At 43.7% G+C, this 15966-nt stretch overlaps 1 protein-coding gene across 4 annotated transcripts in view; it reads left to right on the forward strand.

Moving 5' to 3' along the window:
* Positions 1–15966, forward strand: part of PTPRE (protein tyrosine phosphatase receptor type E) — a 167669-nt gene that overhangs the window by 27447 nt on the left and 124256 nt on the right. For all 4 annotated transcript variants that reach the window (XM_083439637.1, XM_083439643.1, XM_083439644.1 and 1 more), the window contains exon 2: positions 333–386. In XM_083439637.1, the coding sequence (XP_083295763.1) occupies positions 342–386 (45 nt within the window). In that variant the 5' untranslated portion in view covers positions 333–341. The remainder of the gene's footprint in view (positions 1–332; positions 387–15966) is intronic.

Consider the following 15966-nt stretch of genomic DNA (forward strand, 5'->3'; position numbering starts at 1 on the left):
CATAAATAATGAAACATAAGTGCCTGAAGTTTCAAGGCTCCAAATTGCCGGGGGAGGAATCAGAATTCAAGGAAATAAGATAAGACCAAAAGATGCTATCACTTATTCATCGTTAGCATGGTGAAAGGGAATCCCCTAATTATTGCTCCCACCCCTTACATTTGTGAAAGACAAATTAAGATGGATAGTGGTGGGTTGTCAAGTTCTTTCAAGTCAAATTGACTTACGGTATGACTACAAGTCTCATAAGTTGCCACCTTGGTTAAACCAGATTTAAAATAAAAATAAAAATAGATCTCTGATCACAGTGTTTTTTAAATATTTCCTTGCAGCTGATATAAATGAACAGAAAAAAGAGCTGTCCTTATAATCAACTCAATTCAAAGGTGAGCATGTAACAGGTATGTTTGTTTCTCTCCCCTGCCTTTTCCTTTCACTACCTTTTCAGGCTCCAGCCCTGTACTTTATGCAGCCCTGACTGTACTTTATGTTAGCAGATTTTTTGTGTGGTTTATTTGGACAGGATTATATTGTTTTATTCTTAAATATTTAATGTGGGTTTTTTGTATATATTTTTCTGCTTCTATGTGTGGAAAGAGACCGTGAAAGAGGTGTCAGCTCTAAAAGAAAAAGCGATTCTGGCTGTGAAGCACTCAGAGGCTGCTTGGTTGATTAATCCTCTGCCTTTTAACAAATTAGGCAACAAATTTAACAAAGTTAGTTCATTTGCATGTTACTAGAACTTCAGTACAGATAATTTTTGAGAAACACCTTATAATTCAATATAGGCTGTAGTTAATTACAATCACAACTGCAGTGGATCCTAAAAATATGTATCTCAAAAGTCAAAGGAAAGAGGCGTGTCTTCAGATGAAAGCTGTAAAATGAAGATGCCAGATGCACCTGTGTGGAGGGAAATCCACAACTTAGGGCTGCCACAGAGAATGTGCTCTCCTGGGCCACCCACACCCTGAACTTCTGAGGGTGGTGAAACTATCAAGAGGTTCCCCTCTGCTGAACTTCAGAGGGTCTGCAAGGAAGGAGGCAGTTTTTCAGATATACAGTGGTACCTCTGGTTAAGTACTTAATTCGTTCCGGAGGTCCGTACTTAACCCGAAACTGTTCTTAACCTGAAGCACCACTTTAGCTAATGGGGCCTCCTGCTGCCACCATGCCACCAGAGCATGATTTCTGTTCTCATCCTGAAGCAAAGTTCTTAACCTGAGGTACTATTTCTGGGTTAGTGGAGTCTGTAACCTGAAGCGTATGTAACCCTAGGTACCACTGTACAGCAATACTGTTTGCATAAGGAAGAGTCATCTTAAATAGTTTCTTTTTAAATTCCCTATAATTTATTATGCCAAATTAAAAATAGCTTCACATTTACCCTTAACTCATACTCTATCAAGATTTCCCTTCAATGATTCAAACTGGGCTCCATGGATTAATCAACCAAATGTTAGCTGATTAATCAACTGATTTAATCTTTCAGTACTAAAAAAGATCATTTCCCATGATACAAATTCCTCAGCTTGTTAGCCCCAAGTTGAACTGCTTGTTGGGGAGACCATGGCATTTACCAAGCAAGGTGAACATAGGTTGAAAAAGTCCAATAAAGACATCACTTGCAATACAGTCATGGGTCATGGCTATTGTGTGTGTTAATGGTGCCGTGACTCCGATGTCCAATAACGACTCAGCAGAAGAAGGGCCAATGAAATCAGGAGATCCAGTAGCACAGCCCACAGAGGTCTAGAGTCTGCCACCACTGAGCTTGACCCTGCAACCAGGAACCTTGTGAACCTGATGCCATCAAACCACTAGCATGTGATCCCTGGAAGCTCCCCACAAAGTAATATGGGTCTTGGGCTGGAAAACATTCCCCACCCCATCTTAAACCAAAGGGTTTTTTTTTCTTTTTTAAAAAACAGCCTAGAATAGCTGTCATCAGCCGATGCATCATTACTATTTGACAGGACTGCACACTATTTTGCATGACGATAACGCAGACTTCTATTCCACAAACAGCTCGATCCTTCAAGTAAAAACTGATAGCATGTGTGACAGGGATGTCATCTGAAATATTTACTGAGCTCCAAAAGTAAGCAGATAAAATATGTAAACAAGCAGTGACTAGTTGCTTCACTGGAAATGGTACAAGTTGCCCACGATCACTGATTAATCTGCCTCTCTCTCTGTCACGGTTTGTCTGACATTGTCACAGATAACCAAGGTCACGTATCATTAGTCTGGTAAGGACCAACTTTCTGCTCTTCAGCATCTCTGTTGGGTTCTTTGCTTGTTTGCCTTTTCCTGTAGCCTAAAGGATACATCATAAAATCGTACTAGCACCTTTCCTAGTAGAGCTCTTAAGGGAAATTGATTTGATTGGGTGAAAGGGCATGCGGGGGGAGAAGGGTTAATTCCCTTCCCCTACTATGATCCATTGCTTGGAAGTAAAGAAAAAAGCATTGGGAGACCCAGTCAAAGATGTTCTGTGTCTCGTATAGTTTGACTCAAATATTTTTCTTCTTTATTTTTATTTAATTAAAATATATATAAACTGCATTCAGAGAATTCCTAAAATTGAATATAAAATATAATATGGTTCATAAAGCTGTGTTAAAACTTTTTTTAAAAAATGATTGAAAGGGACACAAACAATGCCATGGAATTTCTAGTATAATGCATCGTGAAGGATTGCAGAGTCAAGGCATGAACATTTTCTAACTTAGGAAACAAAAAAAATCCATAAAGGTTTTTTTTAAAAAAAAAAAATTCATGCTCAGGTTTATTATAGGCCCTTTATGACACTCTTTAACGTTGCTGCAATTAGGATATCGTGCAATTCAATGAACCTTCTCCAGTGGTTTCTTTAGCACTGGAAATTGCCTTATAGCTAAACACACAGCAGGCATCTGTGCTTTGCTTGAACTTCCATCACAGGCATTGATTGCCTCTTGGTTTCTTTCAAGGAAAATTGGATGGACTGATTTATAAAATTTTGTGGTAGCAGATACCTCACACCTGGCTATGCTCAGCTCGGGTAAGTCTTTGAATGCAGTTGACATTCTGGCAAGATATTTCAGCAGTTTGCAGCTCAGAACTACAGAATATGATCACTGTAATTCAACCACCATGGGAATAAGCCCATTTAATTCAATGAGAGTTATTTCCCAAGTACACATTAATGGTTTGGACCACTGGTTGATGACCTGTAGGACTCATGGGAGTCTACTATACATGGAGTCCATTAGTCCATCTTCCTCAGTATTATCTCCAATGACTGGCAGAGGCTCTCCAGGGTTTCAGATATTGGACATTTCCAGTTCTACCTGGGGATTTCAGAGACTGAACACGGTACCTTTTCCATGTGCAACAGATGCACTGCCACTGAGCTACGACCTTTAAAACTGCTATGTGAGTTCATTCTACGTCCTTAAATTTATGTGTTTGGTTCCTAACCCCTCTGATAACACAATGATCTCACCATACATTTGGCAGCTGTGGCAGATGACATGGTGGAGCAGGCCTGTCCATCTGACCTAGTTTATTATTATTTTAAAAAAATGTTATGAAGCAAATGCATGGGCGTACTGTAAAAATTTTCCTAGGGTAATCTTAGTGAAATACCCATTTTGTGCATAATGCTTATAGAAAAAATATTCTGCCCATGCAATCCTATGCATTCTTACTCAGAAATAAGTCCTGTTGAGTTCAGTGGTGCTAAGAAGAAGAAGAAGAAGAAGAGGAGGAGGAGGAGGAGGAGTTTGGATTTGATATCCCGCTTTATCGCTACCCTAAGGAGTCTCAAAGCGGCTAACAATCTCCTTTTCCCTTCCTCCCCCACAACAAACACTCTGTGAGGTTTCTCACGGAAATTCCTCAGTAGGTAGGAGTTTTGCAGCTTAGATGAAGACTGAGCAGAAGAACAGGACATTTGGTTTTGTAAAGGTTCCTTAAGACAATAATCACTTGAACAAACACAAAGAATGCAACAAATTATAAAGCGCTTCATTCTTTTGCCTAGGATAGTATATTACAGTGTGGCAAGAGTGTGTTCTTCTGTAAACCAAAAGGACTGTGCTGCCCTCTTGTGTTCCTTTGCTTAAATAGCTTTTTTAAAAGGTTGAATATTGCAACTCGGTTTGTATAAAGATGGTGAAACCTTGATCACAGTGCAAAAAAGGAAATAAAGAAGTACAAGTGGTTTTGATTAAGCCAGATAAGGTATGTCCCATACCCGAGCCTCTTTCAATGCTATTAAATACCGGCCATGTCACCAGGCACTAAATCCTAATGGTAGAGCTCCTGGCAATAAGCTTGCCAGCTTTATTTCCTGGCACTACTGAACAACAGAGTTCAGCAAGGGAGCTTTCCCCATCACTAATCTTCATATCAGAAAAAGCTTCACCTGTTAATTTTCTCCATGTGAGGAGATGTGCTCAAAATGGCACAAGAACCCACAAAGAAGGTGACAACCCAAGTTCTGAAGAGTAGATAAAATTATAGGCTCTGCCCTTCCATTCTGCCCCTGACATTGGCACAGGGTGGTGAGGGGCAAAGGAGAACAGAGTTCCTGCACTTTGAATAGTTGGGGCAGAATTTCAGCAGAACATCAGCGTGGATGGCTTTAAAAGAAGATTAGACTAATTCATATAGAATAAGACTATCAACTGCTACTAGCCACAGTGGCTATGCTTCTGAATGCCAGTTGTTGGGAACCTCAGGCGGGCAGAGTGCACTTATGTCCTGCTTACGGGCATCCCACAAGCATCTGGTTGGCCATTTAAGGATGCTGTGGTCCTGTTATAATGTGTGGGTAGTATGCTTGGCAGCAGGACACTTAGAAAGCCAGGCAATAGTTATCTGTCTCAGGTTGATAGTGGCTCACAAGCCAGAGCAGGATGGGGCAATGATGTCCATCTAGCCTCGCAATGCAGAGATTGCTGCTGGTAACTGAGAAGGGGAGGTAGCAGGGATGTCCGCAACCAGTGGAGCCAATCTGATGTTCCCAGCACTGCACACGCACCATGCCAGCCTCTCCGCTGTCTCACCCCTCTCCTCCATTTCAGAAGCTAGGTGAGCAATGTCACCCCACTCTGCCCTTCCTGGCACAATTGTCTAAGGCGTATCAACAACTTTTGCACTTTACTCGGTCCCTACAATCCACCAGAAACTTCTGGGCATGGTTTCTGTTTGTTCAGGCATTCAAGATAATAAGAATCTTTTATTTAGCATTGACAGTTCTGTTAACATCTCATCTGTGTTTGAAGCAAACTTGCATCTGAGCTCACATTCTGAACGATAGTAAAATAGCTGGATCTAGCTGGCTGGAAATGCCGACCTATGCAGGTGAAAATAATGAACGTGAATGTCAAGGAAGCTGGTTTCTTACCAACTTCCTCAGGTAATACAGATGCGTGTCTCATGCTCAAGCAAGCAACAACCAATATAAATATCTGTGTGTAAAATTGATCCCATCTTATTTTTTTGTTAAACACTGTGCTGTAGCATCTGTTGTTTTTTTGTGGGCACCCAGTGAAATAGTTTTACATGCTTCTCTCTTAAGTCGTTTAGATTCCAGTTGGTGATGCGAGATATTATTGTAAGACGAAGGTCACTAGAAAATCTCTAGCTAGGAGTGTTCTTTAGCAAATTCAGAAAGGGCACGCAGTGATGCCTGATAAATACAGGCAAATGGTTGCCAAGCAACCACCAGTGTATGCGCTACTCAGAAACAGGATGAAGGGCCTATGTGAGAAGGCACCTCCATTATGATGTCAGACATCAGGCCGAAACCTTGTTGCCACACCCCTTGTCCCCCAATTTCTGCCAATTTCAGCATCAGCGCTGATGGCTGGGCCTTTTTCAATCCTGGCAAGAGCTTCTGCCCAGATACTAGGGCTGCTAACTATTCAGCTGGACTCTGCAGTTGCAACATGCATCAAGACGGCATTAGCAGCTGATAACGTTTGTCTCTCTGCCATGATATACACACAATGATTAGGTACATGACAACCAATGAATTGCCTGCACACTGGTGTACACATGGTGCAGGAGCAACAATCTGCAGCCTGATCTGTCATCAGTTCCTGAAGCCCTTATCATTGTTGCCTTGTCACCTGGTGGGACAAGAAAGAGACCATTTTTGCCTATAGCTCCTAAATTATTTCTCCCCCCCAAGGAAGGGCTCACCTGGCTCCTCCCTTGCCTCTTTCAAATGGGCTCTTCAGAACTTTTTTAGATTCATTCTAGGCTGGTCAATTAGGGGAGATGGGGCAGTGCCCCTCCAACCTCGGTCTGCCCTTAGTTAGCTCCTCACATGATTGCCTTCTTCGTTATAAGCACTATCCGCCAGCTTCCTGCTTCATAGTCTCACTGTTGGCCTTTGCAGAACTCAGCAGTGAGGAGGATTGTGACAAAGCCAGAATGAAGTGATTCTGCCTGTCTGGTTCTGGCACCACTGACCATTGGTCTCCTTGCATTCCACCCTACCACTCCCTACAGCATGAGGCATTGGTGATAGAGGTCTGTCCATATAGTTTTTACTACAGAGATGTAAGAGTTGAGTGTTATCAGTATAGTTATAGAATGCAAACCTTCTTTTTGCATTGTATTTCTTGTGTACCATTTAGAGACTATTGTGTTTGCATTAGTATATAAATTGCTTAGATTAAATGCAATGAATGAATGAATGGCATCATTGCACCCCAAATCCCTGGATCTCAGGGCTGGAGTCAGGAATAGGTTAGCAATAAAACAATAAATCACCCGAGGCCAGTGAAGTTAACTCTTTATTCTTGTTTCCTTTATTGTGATCACTCACAGTGGTTCCATATAGATGTGAAATGCATGGAGAACATGATGGATGACTGTGGGACAGTCTCTCCAAAGCTATTCTCTGGACTTGGTCCTGGTAGTTTATTTCTTTATTATTATTATTAATTAAATTTGTACACTGCCCTATACCTGCAGGTTTCAGGGTGGTTACAGAAGAAGAAGAAGAGTTTGGATTTGATATCCCGCCTTTCACTCCCCTTAGGAGTCTCAAAGCGGCTAACATTCTCCTTTCCCTTCCTCCCCCACAACAAACACTCTGTGAGGTGAGTGGGGCTGAGAGACTTCACAGAAGTGTGACTGGCCCAAGGTCACCCAGCAGCTGCATGTGGAGGAGCGGAGACGCGAACCCGGTTCCCCAGACCTACGAGACTACCGCTCTTAACCACTACACCACACTGGCACTACACCACACAGCATAAAAACACAATATAAAAACACAAAATTATACCATAAAAACAAAAACAACCCAATAAAAGGCTACCAGGAGCGACTCCCTTCTCCTCCACACCCCAAACACAGGCAGTCTTTGCCGTCTTCTGGATCCTGTTTCATCCAGCTTACTAACCTGGATCTGGGTCTTCCAGCTTCTCCTTAAGGTGGGAGAATGCAGGGCGCAGGGACTCGGGGCATTTCAAGAACACTTTGTACATGATTAACACTGCCCTCTTCCTGATGTAAGACCTCGTGTGAGACATCGGGGTCATGATGTCGTTGGCCAAGTCTCTGGCCAGCTTGGGTGTCACAAAGCAGGACAAACCAGTCAGTGCAATGGTGGTGTCATACTGGTTGGGGCTAACTCTGGTCCTTTTGGATCTGGTTCGTTGTCAGCACAGTGACGTTGGTCCCTTCGTGAAAGCACTGTGAGGCTGCCAGGTACCCGATCCTTTTGAAGGTGAACTTTGAGGCGCTCATGACTTGGATGATGTTGAAGGCCGCCCAGCTGATGCTGTAGCCCAGCATTTGCAAGTAGGTGGGCTTGCAGAGGGCATTCGCTTTCATGGCAATGTTATCCTGCTTCAGATCCTGCTTGATCTCGTCGACGCGCTGAGAGATGTACCTTGCCTCGTCCTCCTTGTGGTTGCAGATGCCGTGCACCAGGTCATGGAGGTTCTTGTTGAACATGCGGTCCATACTGCCTTTCACCATCTTCAACACCATGGTGGTGGTAGAGGCTGGGAGGAAGAGGCGGCAGCGGCGGTGAGGGGGGAGCGGGGAGCAGCCGGGAGGGCGGTGCTCTTCTTGGAGGAGAGCAGAGCAGAGGCAGTCCCAGGTGGTGGTGAAGATGCCTCACATGCCTCCTTCCCACCCCGCATGCTCAGTATCTGCTCAGTAGGATACACTGTAAGACTGCGGCTCCAGCTTCAAACCCACAGAGCCGACCCAAGAAGATACTGTACTATGCACAACTGAAAGCTGCTGAGAGAAGTACTCTAGGCAGCCAGTGTGGTGTAGTGGTTAGAATGTCAGTCTAGGGCCTGGGCGATCACAGTCATGAAGCTCACTGGGTGACCTTGGGCCAGTCACAGCCTCTTAATCAGGGGTCAGCAAACTTTTTCAGCAGGGGGCCGGTCCACTGTCCCTCAGACCTTGTCGGGGACTGGACTATATTTTGAAGAAGAAGAAGAAAGAACGAATTCCTATGCCCCACAAATAACCCAGAGATGCATTTTAAATAAAAGCACACATTCTACTCATGTAAAAACACACTGATTCCTAGACCATCTGTGGGCCAAATTTAGAAGGCGATTGGGCCAGATCCGGCTCCCGGACCTTAGTTTGCCTACCCATGGATTAAGGACTCAGCTTCATTAGTCAAGAAACTGCATTTTGAATGTGTTATAAAAATGCAACACCAGGTGGCGCCAGAGAGCAAACAGAATTTTCTAAGCAATTTTCCATAGCGATTTCCCCCCTTATAACGATTTAATTTCTGACTTATTTATAGCATTTCCCCCCTGCCCCCTGTGTGTAGAGAATTAACAGCGCTGCACACCTCCTCTCCCCATACAAGTCATTAACCAGGGCAACCAGAACCATTTCAGTGCCTAAACCATATCAGAAGTGAGATTCAAATGGGTCTAGACAATCAGTTTCTTTTACGTATGCCTGGTGCTGGCCAGCTAATATAATCTGACCAAGCACCTTTGCAACTAGGCAAAATCTGTCACAGACTTCTGGGTTGGGAAAGGGCTTCTTGAGGAGGGGGTGCTCCTCCACCTCCTTCACGAACAGTGGCACCTCCTGCTGCTGACTTCTCCCAGGTACTCAGTCAGTGGGCACGAGAGTCTTAACCTCAAAGTTGTGGGTTCAAGCCCCACATAGGGCAAAAGATTGCTGTATTGCAGGGCGTAGATGACCCTCGTGGTCCCTTCCAACTCTACAGATCTAAGTGTGCAATGATAGCATCCATGTGCACACACTGTTGACCCTGGGCATATGATGCCTTCCACTGTTCATTCCCCCTCATGGGAGATGCATGTGTTTCCCCTTCCTCAAGCATTCCTTCAGAAGTGACTTGCTGTTTTCACTTCCTCCTTGTAATGTGCAAATCGACCTCCTATTATCATATTTGTTAGGTATGATTAATAGTTATTTTGCTTCATTTGGATGCTAAACGCTTTAAGAGAAGTAAGTGCATCACCATCCCTGTTTATGTAACACCTACTTCAGTCTTGCCTGGGGCCCTGAGAAGCTGTGGCAATAAATAGCTCATCCTATTATTGTCAAGCTTCCTGTCTTGCTAATACATCTTACATTCGCTTGAGCAGAGGCCATGGCTGATCCTGCATCTGACTTTCTGAGAAGGCTTTTCTCACTTCACACAGCTATACAATACCGTACCTACCTGGTGAGGGTATAGAATATACTTCTATTCTACAAACATCACACAATATTGTCCAGTAAAATAAAGAATCATATTCCTGTATTTTTAAAGTTCTCAGTCTAGGACAAGGTTTCTCAAACTTGGGTCTCCCGCTGTTTTTGGACTACAACTCCCATCATTCCTTGCTAGCAGAACCAGTGGTCGAGGATGATGGGAATTGTAGCCTTCTAAATTCTGTTCCAGCTTTTAACCCTGCTTTGCTGATTTTTATTCTCTGCCCTCTGTTTCCTTGGTCTGTTCCTCCAGATCTTTCCTGATGTTGTTTTAATGCTGCATTTTACCTCATTGTCATGTATTACAGAATTGTTATTCTGTTATGTTGTTAGCCCCACAAAGGACTCTGAGTTGTCACGGGGTGGTCTATAAATGTGCCTTTCCATTAACCATTATCTTTTTATTTCCTCCAATTCTTTCTGCATCATATTGAAGACCCCTGTCTGACTTAAGCAGCAGATCAGATCAACTCTGTTCAAAGCATAACTTTTTTGTGGATGGTAAAAGCAGGCTCCTCCTAATCTATTTCTAGCATGTCATAGATTAGAACCTGATGCAAAAAGCTTCAGAAATAAAACCAGTTCTTATTTCTAGAATGTAGGTCAGCTTACAGCAAGATGCAAATGACCATCTTCAGAGTGCAACGCTTCCTGATCCTTGGTCTGCAAAATCATCTCATTTTGGTCACAGGATGTGGAGCCCAAGAAAACATCTTCATGGGCTTTCCAGACTGGCTCTCATTCCTGACCAGAGCAGACTACTCCTATAATCACGTAGACAGAGCTGTGCTCAAAACTGACAAGCATGCCTCTTCCTTTTACTAAATTACTCCCTCTGCTCTTCAGATAACATAAGCACTTGATTTTATTTCTGCACTGTATCAAGCTGACACTGCAAGCTTTATATATATTTATATATATATTCTATTTCACCTAAGGGAAAACTGTCAGTGCTCATTTTCGCTAAAAGGATGAAACTGCTGTATGCAACTCCATTCATTTTTGGAGCAGGCTGGTTTCCAGGGGCCAGACCAATTTCTTTGTGTGATACCAGGCATTTGGAGGCTTGTCTTGCTGCTTCCGCTTCTCTGGAAAGAGAATAAGCAAACTTTCTTTGGAACAAGACAGGATGGCGGTATAGAAGTAGCCCACGAAACTCTCATAGTTCTAGTCTCTGTTTTGCATAACTATCATAGTGAACTCTGAAAGTACACTGAAATATTTTTTGTAAATGTCAAGGGCACTTCCAGGCCAAAGGAATGCGCACAGCAGAGTGTTAACTCTGTATTGTCAAAGAACACAGTCGCTTCTTCAGCTCTGGAGACCTACACACACCAATCGAGCATCTAGGCAGCTATTCCCAAGTCTGTGCTCTATGGAGCAGTCACAGCAACTGGGGACCACTCCACCAGTTTTCTGTCCCTGCCCCAAACAGGCGGCATGCATGTAGCCGGAGACTACACCAACATGGAAGTTGCTTCTACTCTTCCCACTTCAGTTCTCGCCTGGTTCTGGGAGACAATGGGGAAGCACCCGGCCCTTCACTTGCCTGGCCTGCCTCTTCCTCCAGCTCTGAAGCTCCCCCTGCCTCTGATTCTCGCCTCCTGGCTGGTAAGGTAAAGGTAAAGGTACCCCTGACCATTAGGTCCAGTCGCGGACGACTCTGGGGTTGAAGCGCTCATCTTGCTTTACTGGTCGAGAGAGCCAGCGTACAGCTTCCGAGTCATGAGGCCACTTCTGGTGAACCAGAGCAGCGCACGGAAACGCTGTTTACCTTCCCACTGGAGCGGTACCTATTTATCTACTTGCACTTTGACGTGCTTTCAAGCTGCTAGGTTGGCAGGAGCAGGGACCAAGCAACGGGAGCTCACCCCGTCGCAGGGATTCGAACCACCGACCTTCTGATTGGCAAGCCCTAGGCTCTGTGGTTTAACCCACAGCGCCACCCACGTCTCCTGGCTGGTACAGGTCTCCAAAGACTATTTTTCACCTCTCTGGAGTCAGACTCCAGGCCGGCTTCCCCCGGTGCAGATGAAGCTTTGATAGAGGAGGAAGAAAAACGTTGCCTTGTCCATCTGCTCCTTTCTCCAGCCGCTCCTGAATTGTGAGTCTCTAGTCTGAAAGTTGTTCTGGAAGCTGAGAATAGATCTCCCCACATTCCTGAAAGACAGGCGGTGTTGGCAATTCTGATTGCCAACAATGGTTGATTTCGAACAAGATAAATTCTTTTGTTTTCAAAATCAGTCTCCTGCTGGATTCTCTCCCACTTACACACTTCCTCATCATTCTTGCATGTTATTTAAAGTGGTGCAGAAGAAAACAGAAAAGATGTCCTTGACTCACCTGCCTCTCCTTTGGAAAGTTTTGGAAATGCCTTATTAGGCTTTAAACATCTCATGAATAAGTGAGTGGTGGTGGGGAATAAGATTTACAGACAATGAAAAAACTCAGATGTACCATAGAGATGACTATGATGCCCTTTTAGAATGGATGTGAGTTGCGGATAACAGTAGCCCTGCCTAGGAATCTTCTGACCCAGATTAATGCAAGCTGAAACCTTTCTACTTATGTGACAATGAATGCCAGATGGATAAGAATTCTGAATGTCAAAATCCACAGAAAAATCCTGTGACCAAAAGGTTTATTGGGATGTCATTGTTTGAGCAAAAAGCACTTGCCCCTTTAAACAAAATAGTGTTTGGATTTTCCATACAGTGGTGCTGTGACCATTCGCAAAGCAACCAGCATCCTCCACTCATCCAAATTCATTGCATCAACTCAGCAGACTCTGATGGATGTATTTTAGGGAGAATGTCCAAAAAGTGAACTGTCCCTAATGGACCGTGAGGTTCCTGGTTTCATTTTTGCAACATCTCAGTCTTTGGTTCCTATTATATCTACAAGCTGGCTTGTGTACTGTTGAAGCCACAGATTGATTTCACCTTTTAAATTAACTTGACCTTTGCCTGTTCACAGAGGCAGAACATATGCCATCCTGTGCGATTATGAGTAATGTCCTGCAGTAGCAAATACATGTTTATAAAGTGCTGTGGTTGGCATTCTCTGATACGTATCTTCTCTTTTCGACCCTTGGGAGGCCTTTTGCAATGCGCTCGCAGCAACATTTGGCTCTCTTTACCGTACAATTGCTAAGTGCCTGATGTTTCCTGGTCCCATAAGGTGGTACATATATCATGTAATCTCAGAGAGGATATACTCAATAATATGGGGATGCTTTGACAAGTGCTTGGTCTCCCAGAAGAATTTTTGTGGTAGGGAAGGAAGGAGGAAGATGTACTTGCAGGTTACGTCAACCAACCACTTTAGTGAAAAATATTTACTGTGAAGCTGTAAACATTTGCTATAAACGCTGAATTATGTGTGTGGTGTGTGTGCCTGTACCTCTAAGAGAAATTGCTTTTAAAAAAAGGTTCACAATTTTTATTTAACTTATAAGTATCATTGGCACATCATAGTTTTATCAAAGATGATAATCAGTTGTAAATATCACAAGCTTAAACATAGCACACCAAACTGATAAATAGAAGGAAAAAGCATTGCTTTGCTGAAGGCAAATAAAAGTGTTGATTTGTAATAGAATCAGAGCTGGTTATATTGATTCATAATACTGTATAAACTGATGCTATGTTTGGCCACAACCATTATTTTGGGGGCTACTCAATAACGCTATACCATCTTGTCATAAAGCTATCATAACTTTGTCTTTGTTCTCTGAATCTGAGGTAATGACATGGGTGGCGCTGTGGTCTAAACCACTGAGCCTCTTGGGCTTGCTGATCAGAAGGTCAGCGGTTCAAATCCCTGCGACGGGGTGAGCTCTCATTGCCCTGTCCCAACTTCTGCCAACCTAGCAGTTCGAAAGCACTCCAGTGCAAGTAGATAAATAGGTACCACTGCAGTGGGAAGGTAAATGACTTTTCTGTGCACTCTGGCTTCTGTCACAGTGTCCCGTTGCGCCAGAAGCGGTTTAGTCATGCAGGCCACATGAACTGGAAAGCTGTCTATGGACAAACGCCCCTCGGCCTGAAAGCGAGATGAGCCCCCCACTCCATAGTCACCTTTGACTGGACTTAACCGTCCAGGGATTGTTTACCTTTACCTTTTTACCTAATGAATCAGTTTAGGCATAGCATTTTCTCCAGCCATTCCTTAAAGGATGGTGTGTTTGCTGATCTCCATGTTCTGGGAAAAAGTAGTACTCTTGCTGTAGCTAAAGTGTAGGAAGCTAATTCTTTATGTTATGACACTGTCAGAACATAATTTAATAGGAAAACTTTCCACATAATTTAATAGGAAAAATTGGAGGGTGATTTCATACCTTAAGATCTTTTTCATTTGGCTTTTATATTTCCTTCTCCTAACTCGTTCCCACTACATATGGGGGAAAGCCCCCCCCCTTCTTTTTAACACTTCCAACCTGTGCTAATATATTTTTTATTGATTTCTTTTGTATCTGGTCTGAGTAGATATAACATCTACTCATAATCTAAAAACAGCTTTCCCTTATGCCCATATTTAAGGAGAACTTATGTGACTTTCATCTCCAAGAGAAATTGTAAGTGACCACTGGTTGCCCTCATTTAAATCTCTCCTTGCTTCCCTACTCAGTGATCTGTGTTGTAATGCAAGCTGCCTCCAGACTCTCAGTTGTATTCATAGTAAAAAAAAAAAAAAGGCAAATGAAATATACTTGGAGTCCTGTAGTGATTTCATGCTCTTTATTGCAGCTTGTAAAACAGTGATTTAATTGCCCCCCAAACCTCAGGCTTTTATATGCATTATTTACACAATGAGTCCTGTTTGATTGGCTGATTCTGCTTCCTTCCTGGAGCTTGATTGGTCTTCTCCTGTAAGCCAATCAGTTGTTGCATTCTAGGATCCTACTTGCCTATTGTTTTAGGACCCAAGCTTAGTACATAACAGTAAAGGACCCCTGACAGTTAAGTCCAGTCGTGAACGACTGGGGTTGTGGTGCTCATCTTGCTTTACTGGCCGAGGGAGCCGACGTTTGTCCGAAGACAGTTTTTCCTGGTCATGTGGCCAGCATGACTAATCTGCTTCTGGCTAAACCGGAAATGCCATTTACCTTCCCGCCGGAGCGGTACCTATTTATCTACTTGCACTTTGACGTGCTTTCGAACTGCTAGGTTGGCAGGAGCTGGGACCAAGCAACGGGAGCTCACCCCATCATGGGGATTTCAACCGCCGACCTTCTGATTGGCAAGCCCTAGCGTCAGTGGTTTAGACCACAATAGCTTTAAGCAACTCATTCTGCAAGTGCAACATAATGATCTCCCCTTTCTCCATGCCCCCTAAATCTATTCTGGTGTTTTCCCCAAACCTCTAGAGCAGATTTGAGGATGAGCCGTGGGGAGGGGGGGGAGAGTGAAAACCTGTGCTTTGCTAGCCCTAATCCTTGCACTAATTTAGTTTAATACCCCTGTCACTATTTTGCAGGAGGGATTCAGGTGCATACGAGGAAATTTAGGTTTGCACAATTAAAGTGGAATAAAATGTCACCCTAGTGCACCAACCTCCCTTTAAAAAAGAAACAGACTCTTTGTAGTTAGAAAAGTGACAGGGAAATGCACAGAAAAATGTGGGATGAACAAATGTTTAATGGGGATACTTATAAATAACCAACTGGATGAATGCTCTTTGTTGTGTAACATTCCTGCAAACTAATCAGAACAAAGACCAGATAGAATTTAACCTCTGCATAAGCTTTGTGCAAGTAATGATGGATGCTCAATTGGATGTGGTCTTACCTAGGCTTATTCCAAACAATAAAGCTAGCTTTCTTTTAGCAGTCCTTATAAGCCTGTTGGGATATGGGTGACGCTGTGGGTTAAACCACAGAGCCTAGGACTTGCCGATCAGAAGGCTCTGTGGTTCGAATCCCCGTGACGGGGTGAGCTCCCGTTGCTCGGTCCTGCTCCTGCCAACCTAGCAGTTTGAAAGCATGTCAAGTGCAAGTAGATAAATAGATACCGCTCCAGCGGGAAGGTAAACGGCATTTCTGTGTGCTGCTCTGGTTCGCCAGAAGCAGCTTAGTCATGCTGGCCACATGACCTGGAAGCTGTATGCTGGCTCCCTTGGTCAATAAAGCGAGATGAGCGCCGCAACCCCAGAGTCGGTCACGACTGGACCTAATGTTCAGGGGTCCCCTTATCTTTACCTATAAGCCTTCCTGGTACCTGGCTTTGAAAACAGCCTTCATCGATG

Source organism: Podarcis tiliguerta (genome assembly GCF_965153285.1).
Source record: "Podarcis tiliguerta genome assembly, chromosome: 5".
Taxonomy (NCBI): Eukaryota; Metazoa; Chordata; class Lepidosauria; order Squamata; family Lacertidae; genus Podarcis; species Podarcis tiliguerta.